Source organism: Mesoplodon densirostris, chromosome 6 (assembly GCF_025265405.1).
Source record: "Mesoplodon densirostris isolate mMesDen1 chromosome 6, mMesDen1 primary haplotype, whole genome shotgun sequence".
NCBI lineage: Eukaryota > Metazoa > Chordata > Mammalia > Artiodactyla > Ziphiidae > Mesoplodon > Mesoplodon densirostris.
Window position 1 is genome coordinate 39,505,475 of NC_082666.1, and position 13,893 is coordinate 39,519,367.

Consider the following 13,893-nt stretch of genomic DNA (forward strand, 5'->3'; position numbering starts at 1 on the left):
TTTTTGAAAAAACAGAAGAGCAGGGGATGCTTCCAAACTTATTTTATGAGGCCCAATACCAAAACCAGACAAGGATACCATAAGAAAGGAAAATTATAGGCTATATCCCTGATGGACATAAATATAAAATCCTCAATGAAATATTAGCAAAATGAATCCAACAATACATCAAAAATGATCATAAATTATGATCAAGTGAGATTTATTCCATAGATGCAAGGATGATTCAACATATGCAAATCAACTGCATGATACACCACATTAACAAAATGAAGAATAAAAACCATACGATCATCTCAATAGAGCAGAAAAAGCATTTGAGGAAATTCAACAACCATTTATGATAAAAACTCAACAAATTGGGTAGAGAGACAACATACCTCAACATAATAAAGGCCATATATGACCAGCACACAGCTAACATCATACTCAATGCTGAGAGCTGAAAACTTTTCCTGTAAGACAAGGAACAAGACAAAGATGTCCACTTTCACCACTTTTATTCCCATAGTACTGAAAATCCTAACCAGAGGGGAAAAAAAAATCCAAATTTGAAAGGAAGTAAAACTGTCACTATTTGCCAAAGACATAGAAATACACAGAAAACCCTAAACATTCCACCAGAAAGCTGTTAGAATTAATAAAGAAATTGAGTAAAGTTACAGGATACAAAGTCAATACAAAAATCCATTGTATTTTTACACATTCACAACAAACTATTAGAAAGAGAAATTAAGCAAACAATCCCATTTACAACTGTATGAAAAAGGATAAAATAACTAGAAATAAATTTAAACAAAGAAATAAAAAACCTGTACACTGAAAACTATGAGACACAGATGAAACACATTTTAAATGTCACAAATAAATAGTAAGATAATCCATGCTCATGGAAGAATAAATATTGTCAAGATATCAATAAATGGTGCTGGTAAAACTGGATAACCACATGCAAAAGAATGAAACTGGGTCACTATCTTATACCATACACAAAAATGAACTCAAAATGGATTAAAGACTTGAAATTAAGACCTGAAACCATAAAACTCCTAGAAGAAAACATAGACGGTAAGCTCCTTTACATCTTGACAATGAATTTTTTGATTGGACACCAAAGGCAAAGGCAACAAAAGCAAAAACCAAAAAGTAGGACTACATCAAGCTAAAAAGCTTCTGTACAGGGCCTCCCTGGTGGCGCAAGTGGTTGAGAGTCCGCCTGCCGATGCAGGGGATACGGGTTCGTGCCCCGGTCTGGGAGGATCCCATATGCCGCGGAGCGGCTGGGCCCGTGAGCCATGGCCGCTGAGCCTGCGCGTCCGGAGCCTGTGCTCCGCAACGGGGGAGGCCACAACAGTGAGAGGCCCGCATACCGCAAAAAAAAAAAAAAAAAGCTTCTGTACAACAAAGAAAACCATCCACAAAATGAAAAGGAAATCTACTAAATGGGAGAAAATATTTTCAGACCATGTATATAACAAGGGGTTAATATCCAAAATATATAAAGAACTCAGTAGCAAAATCAAACAAGTAGCATCATTTGCAAGATAATAAACTAAAGAAATAGTGTATAGTAAATAAAATACTGGAAAATTTTTTGTTTAATCACCATTGAAATTGCATCTGATGCTGGTATTATGACTGCTAGAAAAATCCTCCCTCTCTGCATTAATACTGATTATGAATTTTACACAGAACCTTTAAAGTTTTATCAAACAAGACAGTAGTACTTTTAAAATAATTTACTTTGATTCATTTTCATAAAGACTGAATTCCAATCTTAACAGCCTAAATCTAAAGTATCATTCCAAGAATATTTGAAATGCATAGTTTGTATGTTTTCCCTTAGGAATTTATTCTTGGCACAAAACATCTATTTCACACATTCTTAGATGATTTATTCACACTTGAAAAGGTTAAAAATATATATAAGATGCATCATGTATCACACATACATACCTCCAACCCATCACTCTTTAATTGATAATATTTAAATTCATTAAAAGGATTTTTTTCAAGTAGTTCAAACATTAATTTTTCAATATTCCATTGAAATTTTGGCATTAGCATAATAAGTATAAAGAAATTTCTCTTCTAGCTATTTAATAGACTATCTTTTAATTTTATTTATTTATTTATTTATGGCTGTGTTGGGTCTTCGTTTCTGTGCGAGGGCTTTCTCTAGTTGTGGCAAGCAGGGGCCACTCTTCATCACAGTGCACGGGCCTCTCACTATCGCAGCCTCTCTTGTTGCGGAGCACAGGCTCCAAAGGCACAGGCTCAGTAATTGTGGCTCACGGGCCCAGTTGCTCCGAGGCATGTGGGATCTTCCCAGACCAGGGCTCGAACTCGTGTCCCCTGCACTGGCAGGCAGATTCTCAACCACTGCGCCACCAGGGAAACCCAATAGACTATCCTTTAAAAATGCACAGAGTTTTTAAATGGATCAAAACAAATTTATCTTTTGTACATTTCATCACACAAAATTATAAGTTTTGTTTGGATTTGCTTCTGGGGAATACTGTAGGACGTCACTGTAATCTCATTAAAAACTTTCTTTATAGAATTCCAGTTCAAATGATTAACTAAACACATGCATTTATTGATGCCAATAAAACAAAAGAACAAATATAAAAATAAATCCATAATAGCAGTAAAATGCCTGGAAGGGCACTACCGGATGATCAGAACACTACAAGAGCAGATGAGAACTGACATACTTGAAGACCTGAGGAATTCATCCTTTACCTACGTAAGAGAAACCTTCCAAAAAAAAAAGAAAACCCACAAAGTGAGTTTTCCCAGAAGAAACTTAAATATGACAAAACCAACAAAATAAAACAACAACAACAAAAAACTCAATGAAGAACAGGCAGTTGGAAGGACTGGGTCATGGAAACAAATGGAACATTAAATGTAAATAGATTAAATTCTTCAATCAAAAGACATAAAGTGGTTGAATGGATTAAAAAAAAAAGACCCAAACACATATTACCTACGAAATTCACTTCAGCTTTAAAGACACATATAAACTGAAGGTGAGTGGATGGAAAATGATATTCCATGCAAATGGAAACCAAAAGAAAGTGGGGATAGCTATTCTTAGAGACAAAGAAGGTCATTAGATCATGATAAAAGGGTCAATTCATCAAGAGGATGTTAACAACTGTAAATATTTATACACCCAATATCAGAACACCTAAGTATATAAAGGAAATATTAACAGATGTGAAGAGGAAAAAAATGGCAACAATAAAATAATAGGGGACTTCAATACTCCACTTTCAACAATGGATCACTCAGACATAAAATCAATAAAGAAACATTGAACTTAAACTACACATTGGATCAGATGGACCTAGTGACACATACAGAACATTCAACAGCAGCAGAATATGGAACATACGGAATGTTCTCCAGGACAGATAAAATGTTAGGAGACAGGACAAGTCCTAATAAACTTAATAAACTTAAGAAGACTGAAATCATATCACATATCTTATCACATAATGGTATGATATCAATAAAAGGGGAAAACTAAAAAATGCACAAATATGTTGAGATTAAATAATATGCTCCTCAACAACCAATGGGTCAAAGAAGAAATCAAAAACGAAATCAAAAAATACCTTAAGACAAATGAAAACTGAAACACAACATACCAAAACTTATGGGACACAGCAAAAGGAGTTCTAAGAGGGAAGTATATAGTGATAAATGCCTATATTAAAAAAAAAAGTCATATATACAACCCAACTCTATACCTTAAGAATCTAGAAAAAGAAGAACAAATTAAGCCCAAAGTTAGTAGATGGAAAGAAACAACAAAGATCAGAGAGGATAAATGAAATAGAGACTAGAGAGATAATAGAAAAAATTAATAAAACTAAGGGCTGTTTTTTGAAAAGATAAACAAAACTGACACCCTTAGCTAGACTAAGAAAAAGAGAGAAGTCTCAAATAAATATAATTAGAAATGAAACAGGAGACATTACAAATAATAACACAGAAATACAAAGGATCATATGAAATTACTCTGCACTATTGTACACCACCAAATTAGATAAACTAGAAGAAATGGACAAATTCCTATAAGCAGACAACCTACCAAGACTGAATCACGAAGAAACAGAAAATCTGAACGCAACAGTTACCAGTAAGGAGATTCAATCATTAACCAAAAACCTCCAAACAAACAAAAATCTAGGACCAGACACCTTCACTGGTAAATTCTACCAAATTAACACCAATTCTTCCCACATTCTTCCAAAAAACATAGAAGAGGAGGGGATACTTCCAAACATTTACAAGGCCAGCATAACCCTTATACCAAAACCAGAGAAGAACACCACAAGGAAGGAAAATTACAGGCTAATATCCCTGATAAACATAAATCCTCAGTGAAATACTAGCAAACTGGATTCAACAATACATTAAAAGGATCATACACCATCGTCAAGTGAGATTTATTCCAGGGATGCAAGTATGGTTCAACACATTCATATCAATCTGAAAACAAAGCTAAAAACAGTACTTGAACTCTTGAAAACTTAAAACACATTAAGAATTATAATGCTTCTTTAGGATCAAATTTAAATTGACACTAAGAATGGACCTATGCTATTGAAAATAATAGGAAATTTTAAGTAATAAGATTTTTTAATACCTTAAGCCAATACTTCTCAAAATTTTATACTGAAATGCCCTTAATCATAGACAAGAGTAAACTTGGACTTCTCAGCAATCTTATATATAAGAAATATGTAAAAGACACTGCTTAAAAACGTGTAGAAAGTGGTTCATCACCATAATATGATAAGGATTTCATGAAATCAGTTAAACTTTATTTCTATCCAGTTTTCTGGATGCTGAGGACAATATAAAAGTCAGACACATACCTATAGTACACCTTTCTTTTTTGCATTTCATTTTTTTTTAGAAATCTCTTATTTTTATAAGAATTATGTATAAGATATTTATAAACACATATTTACAAAGGAGAAAGCTGAAGAATAGATATGAATAGCGTTAACAGTCACATGGGCAGAGACAGTGACAAGCCTAGACCTTACTTAGCCTTTCTGATTCCAACTTTGATGTTCCTTATATAGGAAGGATTTGTTTCATATATTCAGGAGGTAATTATTCTGCTAAGCAACTTTATCACTGAGGCACCTGTGTTAGCAATATCTACTACTGTCTGCATTTCATTCTCACATAAATAAAAAACAATACAATGGACTTCAATTAACTTTACATACACATTCATGGAAATTTAACAAATTAAATTAAGTCATGTAAATCTTGCCAAGCAAAAGATTGAAAGCCCCACCCCACCCCCAAAATTCAAACTGAAATTACATTTTGCTATTTTCAGAGTCAATCATATCTAACTTGAGGACAAAACTGATAATCCTTCAGAAATTAGGTCTATGAAAGAAATGTTTAAATAATGTCTTTAAATACTTATGTTTTAAATTTATACTATAATGTATAATGTTTAAAAGTTTCCAGACACTTTTGCAATACCAGCTTCATGAACTGTACATTTCTAGATATCTTACCTTTTTTGCTGTAGAAGAAAGGGGTTCCTTTTTCATACTTCTTAGTAAAAACTCTGGCATGTTATTTTCAATATCTTCACGAGTTCCCTTTTTACCCAAAACTGCAGCCAAAAATGAAATAACCTAGGGATAAAAAATCCAATTTTTTCAATCACTGTGTATTGTGATGGACAAAATTTTACTGTTTACCTGAATACTCAGTAAGTGACAATTTGAGTACGTACAAATAGATTTGCTGGGAGGAAACACAATATGAACCACTAGTATTGGTTTTCTTTATTTGTATTAACAAACAAATCTATAATATAAAAGTTACCCTTGAATGCAGTAAAAAAAATTAAAATAAAAATTCTCACATTGCCATCTCTTCCATGATCAGTTCTACTACTCAATGAATTCTTTCTTCATCTCATCAGTTGAGATATCATATTCTTTATTACAATAAACTGTGTACAGTCCTTTTTCCTTGTAGAAAATAAACTCATTAAAGGGGTAATACTTGGCTCATAAATTTGTGCATTTTTCTGTATCCAATACATATAGGTGGAATGATAGAATGTTATTTTAAGATAAAGTAAGGCAATTCATCATTATACACACCTTTCTGAATAACAGCTATTCTCCAAATATCAAGTGAGAAAGAGAAAAAGACGTAGGAAAAAAGGAAATGTAACTTCATACAATGAAGAGCAAGAGATATTTAAACTAGACCTTGGTTCAAATTTCAATCTAAGTTGCTTGGCAGATATGTGAACTTGGGCAACTAAGTTAATCTCTTTGAATAACTAAAATTATATGAAAACACCAAATATAATACTGGAAGAGTTGTTTTAAATATTAAGGGGAAAATATATGAGGTATACATATATATGGGGAAAATAACTGATCATTACTTTAGAAAAATAAGTTATACAAATATTAAAATCTAAAGAAAAAATATGAGAGAATTAGAAAAACTAGCAAAAAATAATGTTTTCAACATGGTGTGGATACCTACAATGTGAATCTCAAATGACAGAAGAAAAAGAATGGTGCAGAAATATTTGAAGAGATAAGGGCTGAAAGCTTTCAAAAACTGATTTCAAAAATCAAGCCATACACAGTGGTTAAGAATCCATCTGCCAATGCAGGGAACAAGGGTTCAACCCCTGGTCCGGGAAGATCCCACATGCTGCGGAGCTACTGAGCCCACGCACCACCACTACTGAGCCTGCGCTCTAGAGCCCGTGCTCCACAAGAGAAGCCACTGCAATGAGAAGCCCACATACTACAACGAAGAGTAGCCCTTGCTCGCCACAGCTAGAGAATGCCCATACACAGCAAAGAAGACCCAGCACAGCCAAAAATATATTAAATAATTTTTTTAAAAAGCCATATATTCCATATTGACTAAGAACATGAAGTCCCCCCAAAAAAATCCACAAGTAGTTCCTGCAGAGAAAAAATTGCTCAAAATTTGAGACAGAAATATATTAAAAGTGGTCAGAGGAAAAAAACAACAGATTATCTATTAAGTAAGCAACAATTAGTCAAATAGCTGATCTTGCAGCAAAAACAGTGGAGATAATATACAATGGAGTGATATTTTTATTTAGGTCTTTAATCCATTTTGACTTTATTTTTTGTATATGGTGTTAAGAGAATCTTCTAATTTCATTCTTTACATGTAGCTGTCCAGTTTTCCCAGTGCCACTAATTAAAGAGACTGTGTTTTCTCCACTGTATATTCTTGCCTCCGTTGTCATAGATTAATTGACCACAGGTGCATGGGTTTATTTCTGGATTTTCTATCCTGTTCCACTGATCTATGTCTGTTTTTGTGCCAGTATCATATGCCTTTGATTATTGAAGCTTTATAGAACAGTCTGAAGTCAGGGAGCCTGATTCCTCCAGCTCTGTTTTTCTTTCTCAAGATTACTTTGGCTATCTGGGGTCTTTTGTGTTTCCATACAAATTTTGAAATTTTTTGCTCTACTTCTGTGAAAAATGCCGTTGGTAATTTGATAGCGATTGCACTGAATTTGTCACTGCCTAAATGTAAAAAACTCCTACAGAAAAACATAGGCAGAACACTCTTTGACATAAAATGCAGCAATATCTTTTTGGATCCGTCTCCTAGAGTAATGGAAATAAAAATAAACTGGGACCTAATTAAATTGAAAAGGTTTTCCACAGCAAAGGAAACCATAAACAAAACAAAAGACAACCTATATAATGGGAGAAAATATTTGCAAATGATGTGACTGACAAGGGATTAATTTCCAAAATATACAAATAGCTTATACAACTCAACATCAATAAAACAAACAACTCAACCAAAAAATGGGGAGAAGATCTAAATAGACATTTCTCCAAAGAAGACATAAAGATGGCCAAAAGGAACATGAAAAAAATGCTCAACATCATTATTAGAGAAATACACATAAAAACTACAACGAGGTATCACCTCACTCCAGTCAGAATGGTCATCATCAAAAAGTCTATAAATAATAAATGCTGGAGAGGGTGTGGAGAAAAAGGAACCCTACTACACTGTTGGTGGGAATGTAAGTTGGTACAGACACTATGGAGAACAGTATGGAGGTTCTGTTCACAATGTGTGCCACTTACACAAAAAACATCTACAACAAGAGGTAGAGAAGGACCATTCAAACAAAAACCCAACAAAAGTTGATAAAGCTATATTAATATCAGATAATACTGAGGCAAAAAGCATTACTAAATTAAAGAGGTACACTTGATACTGATTAATTCATTTGGAAGTTATACGAAGTGTAAATTACTAAAGAAGAAACATTTACTGAAACAAAAGTAGTCAAATTGATAAGCACAATGGTAGATTTTGAAATAACTTAGTAAGAACAAAACAAAGAAACCAGTAAAGATATAGAATATTTGAAAAAAATGGTAAGCAAACTTGACCTAATAAACATTTGATAGACCACTGTAAACTACAGCAAAACATAGTTTCACTTAAAGTACACATGAAATATTTACCAAAGTTGACATGCAAAGTCATAGAGCAAATCTTAATACATCCAACAGACAAAAATCATACAGAATATGTTCTTTGGTCACAGTGCAAGAAATCAGAAATAACAAAAATATAAATAGAAAATCCCCAAATATTTGGAAAGTAAGGAATATATTTCAAAGTAGAACTCACAATGGAGATTAGAAAATATTTAAGTTGAATACTAATGAGTAATAATTACATATTAAATTTGTGGAATACATTTAAAGCCATGCTTTATGGACTTAAATGCATATATATTAGGACAGAAGAGAGCCAGCTAATAAAATATCTAAGAATCTATCTGAAAAGTATATAAAAATAACAGAAAACTTAACACACAAAAATAGAATTATAAAACATGAAAAAGCATAAAATAAAAAAGATTGATGAAGCCAAATGATCCTTCTGTGAAAAGATTTTTAAAAGTGATGACCCCTAGAAAATTGATAAAAAATATAGAAACTAAGAGAACAGGCAAACACACACAAAAAAATATATAAGACATAATAAACAATGTTATGCCAATAACTGTGAAATTTTAGGTGAAATGGAAAAACAGAACTTATCAACACTGAAACAAGAAGAAATGGAAATTTTACATATTCAAATAACTTTATAGAAATCTAAATACATAATTACAAACCTTCTACAAAGAAAACTAAGGGTCAAATAGCCACCAATAAAGTCTATCAATGCTAAAGAAAGCTATAATGCCAGTCTTAAACTCCTCCAGATTTTAGAGAAAGGGAGAAATATTCTCAACTCATTTTATGAGTTCAACATAACCTTGATAAGAAAATCTAACAAAAATATGGGAAATTCACAGGCCAATTTCTCATACCTACATAGGAGCAAAACTCTTAAAATATTAGCAAATGGAACATAGAAATGTAAAAAAGAACTATATACTAACACCAAGTTTGGTTGACTCTGGAAATGTAATGTTGTTTAACCTTCAAAATTTAGATATTAGATACGTATTAACTAGTATCTTAGGTATTACACTTAGCTTTCCTAACTCTTAGCTTCCTTAAAATAAAAATAAATTAAAATAGGACAATCTGTTGGGTTGGCCAAAAGGTTTGCTCTGTTTTTTCCATAAGATGGTTCTAGTAGCACTTAGTTGTCTTCTAACTTCATTCAAAACAATTTTGTTAGATTGTATGTGACAGCTGTCATATCAGTGTGCATTTTAAAAAAAACATCAAAATTGGTGAATTTTTGTGTAGCCATTTTAATATTGAAGATGGAAGAAAAAAGCAACATTTTCAGCATATTATGCTTTATTATTTCAAGAAAGGTAAAAATGCAACTGAAATGCAAAAAAAGATTTGTGCAATGTATGCAGAAAGTGTTGTGACTGATTGAACATGCCCAAAGTGGCTTGTGAAGTTTCGTCCTGGAGATTTCACCACGGTCAGGTAGAGCAGTTGAAGTTAATAGAGAGACATTAATTGAGAACAATCAACGTTTTACACCATGCAGAAGACAGCCAACATACTCAAAATATCCAAATCAAGCACTGAAAATCATTTGCACCAGCTGGGTTATGTTTAATCCCTTTGATGTTTGGGTGCCACATTAATTGAAAAAAACCTTCTTATATTTCTGCATGCAATTCTCTACTTAAAATCAATGAAAATGTTCCGTTTTTAAAACAAATTGTGATAGGTAATGAAAAGTAGATACTGTACAATAATGTGGGATGGAAGGGATTATGAGGCAAGTGAAATGAACCACCAACAACTACACCAAAGGCCGGTCTTCATCCAAAGAAGGTGATGTTGTGTATATGGTGGGATTGGAAGGGAGTCCTCTATTATGAGCTCCTTCCAGAAAACCAAATGATTAATTCCAACAAGTACTGCTCCCAATTAGAACAACTCAAAGCAGCACTTGACAAAAAGCATCCAGAAAAAGTCAACAAAAAAAGCATAATCTGGGCCTCCCTGGTGGCGCAGTGGTTGAGAGTCCGCCTGCCGATGCAGGGGATACGGGTTCGTGCCCCGGTCTGGGAGGATCCCATATGCCGCGGAGCGGCTGGGCCCGTGAGCCATGGCCGCTGGGCCTGCGCATCCGGAGCCTGTGCTCCGCAACGGGAGAGGCCACAACAGTGAGAGGCCTGCATACCGCAAAAAGAAAAAAATAAAATAAAATAAAAAAATAAAAGCATAATCTTCCATCAGGATAATGCAAGACCACATGTTTCTTTGATGACCAGGCAAAACTGTTACAGCTTCGCTGGGAAATTCTGATTCATCCACCATATTCACCAGACATTGCACCTTTGGATTTCTATTTATTTTGATCTTTACAAAATTCTCTTAATGGAAAAAGAGAATTAGGAAGCTGCCTGAAAAATGGCAGAAGGTAGTGGAACAAAAGGGTGAATACATTGTTCAATAAAGTTATTGGTGAAAATGAAAAACGTGTCTTTTACTTTTACTTAAAAACCGAAGGCACTTTTTGGCCAACCCAGCATTTCACTTCAAGATACTTACATTTTACGTGAAATGATACATTAGCTTTAAGCACATAGTAAAAAGTTGGGAATGTATATCTTTATCACTAGAGGAAACATGAAAAAAATAATAAACAGAGCACAGTTAAAAATCAATAGAAGAATTAAAATGGAATTCTAAAAAATATCCTATCAACCCAAAATAAAGGAGAAATATTGAAACAGAAAGCAATCTGTTCAAACAGAAAACAAACAATATAACCAAATCCAAACATAACAGGAATTATATTAAACGTAAATGGACTAAACACTCCAATTAAACATCAGAGGCTGTCAGGATAAATAAAAGACTTGTCTCCAAGAGACACATTTTAAATATAAAGACACAGATAGCTTGAAATAAAGGGTTGGAAAAAGACAAGCCATTCTAACAGTCAGCATAAGTATACTGGAGTGGTTATCTTAATATCAGATAAAGTAGATTTCAAATTGTATTACCAGAAATACAGAATAAAGGGGTCAGGAAGACATAGTGATCATAAAAGTTTACAACCTAATAACAGAGCTTCAAAGTACATGAAGACAAAATTGACAGAATTAAAAGGAAAAATAGACAAACCCAAAATCATAGCAGGAGATTTTAACTTTCCTCCCTCAGCTATTAATACTAAAAACAGAAAATCTGAATATTATCAATTACCTTGAACTGCTAATTGGTAATTATATAGAATAGTACATCCAACTGCAGAAACAATAGCAGAAAAACTGCAGATATCAATGAAGTACCGAACAACAGAGAAGATTAGCAAAGCTAAAAGTTTATTCTTTGAAAAGATCAACAAAATCAATACCCCTCAAGTTATACTAATTAAGAATAAAATAGAGGCTACAAAAGATCCACATCAAGATACAGAGAGGTATTACTCAGATGCCACAAATACTAAAAGAATAAAAAAGGAACATGAGGAAGTATTTATGCCAATCAATTTGACAACTTACATAAAACAGATAAATTCTTTGAAAAATACAATTTACCAAAATTGACACAGCAAAAAATAGAAAACCTGAATGGCCACATATCTATTAAAGTAATTGAATTCATTAACAAAAAACTTCCCTTAAAGAAAACTCCAGGTCTAAAAGATTTCACTAGTAAATTCCATCAAATATATAAGTATAAAATAACTCAAATACACAACCTTTTTAGAAAAGACAGAAGAAAGAAACACCTTGCAGTTTATTTTAAGAGGCCTACAAAGCCCATATACAAAACCAGACAAACATATTGTAAGAAAAGAAAATTACAAACCAATATCCGTAATAAATATAAATGCAAAAATTATTCAAATGTTAAGCAACTGAATCCAGCAATAAAAAAAAAAAAACAAAATCTGATGACCAAACTAGGTTTAATCCCAGGAATACAAAATTAGTTTAACATTTTAAAAACCAACTAATATAAATCTTACTGATTTATATAATAATATATTAACAGAATAAATGGGGAAAAAACATGATTATCACAATAGATGTCAAAAAATATTTGATAAAATTCAATACACATTAACTATAATAAATCTCAGAAATATGGACTAGAAGGAAACATCCTAACTCTGATAAAAGCTACTAAGAAAATCCTACAGTTAATATACTTACTGTTGAAATATTAAATGCTTTCTCTGTAAAAGCAGGAATGAGATAAGGATGTCACTCCCACTAGTTCTATTCAAATTGTACTGAGATCATACCTAGATAGTGAAATAAGGCAAGAAAAAGAAATAAAAGGCATAAAAATTGAAGAAGTAAAATTCTATTTGTGGATGACATGATTGTTTACATAGAAAACCCTAAGGCATCTACAAAACAACTACTAGAACTAATAAGTGAAGAATTTAGCAACATACAAAACATACAAACATAACTTTGACTTTTATATAATACCATCAAAAAATTTGAAAGTTAAATGAAAAAATCCATTTACAAAAGCATCAAAAATATAAGAATGCATTTAACAAAAAATGTATAAGGCCCATGCACAAAACTATAAAACACTGCTGAGACAAATTAAAGACCTAAATAAGGGAGCTATCACTTCATGTTAATTCTCCCCAAACTGTTGTATAAATTCAGTACAACTAAACTCCACAATCCTAATCAAAATCCAGACAGATTTGTCCATGGAACTTGACAAACTGATTAAAACTTTACATGGAAATGCAAAGGGATAAAAAGAGACAGAAAATAACAAGAAGGTACTTAACACAAAATTGAGTGTAAGTGGGACTGGTTCAAGAGGGCAAAGAAGAAGGACGTGCTCTCACTCCCTCTTGCGAGAGCACCGGAATCACAACTAACTGCTGAACAATCGTGGACAGGAAGACACTGGAACTCACCAAAAAAGATACCCCACATCCAAAGACAAAGGAGAAGCCACAATGAGACAGTAGGAGGGGCGCAACCACAGTGAAATCAAATCTCATAACTGCTGGGTGGGTGACTCACAGACTGGAGAACACTTATACCACAGAAGTCCATCCATTGGACTGAAGGTTCTGAGCCCCACTTCAGGCTTCCCAACCTGGGGGTCCGGCAATGGGAGGAGGAATTCCTAGAGAATCAGACTTTGAGGGCTAGTGGGATTTGATTGCAGGACTTTGACAGAACTAGGGTAAACAGAGACTCCACTCTTGGAGGGAACATACAAAGTACTGTGCACATCGGGACCCAGGGGAAGGAGCAGTGACCCCATAGGAGACTGAACCAGACGTACTTGCTAGTGATGGACGGACTCCTGCAGAGGCGAGGGGTGGCTGTGTCTCACTGAGAGGACAAGGACACTGGCAGCAAAAGTTCTG

At 33.5% G+C, this 13,893-nt stretch overlaps 1 protein-coding gene across 7 annotated transcripts in view; it reads right to left on the reverse strand.

Annotated features, from left to right (window-relative positions):
• ERCC6L2 (ERCC excision repair 6 like 2) overlaps positions 1–13,893 on the reverse strand; it is a 139,854-nt gene that overhangs the window by 102,864 nt on the left and 23,097 nt on the right. For all 7 annotated transcript variants that reach the window (XM_060101568.1, XM_060101564.1, XM_060101567.1 and 4 more), the window contains one exon: positions 5,562–5,684. In XM_060101568.1, the coding sequence (XP_059957551.1) occupies positions 5,562–5,684 (123 nt within the window). The remainder of the gene's footprint in view (positions 1–5,561; positions 5,685–13,893) is intronic.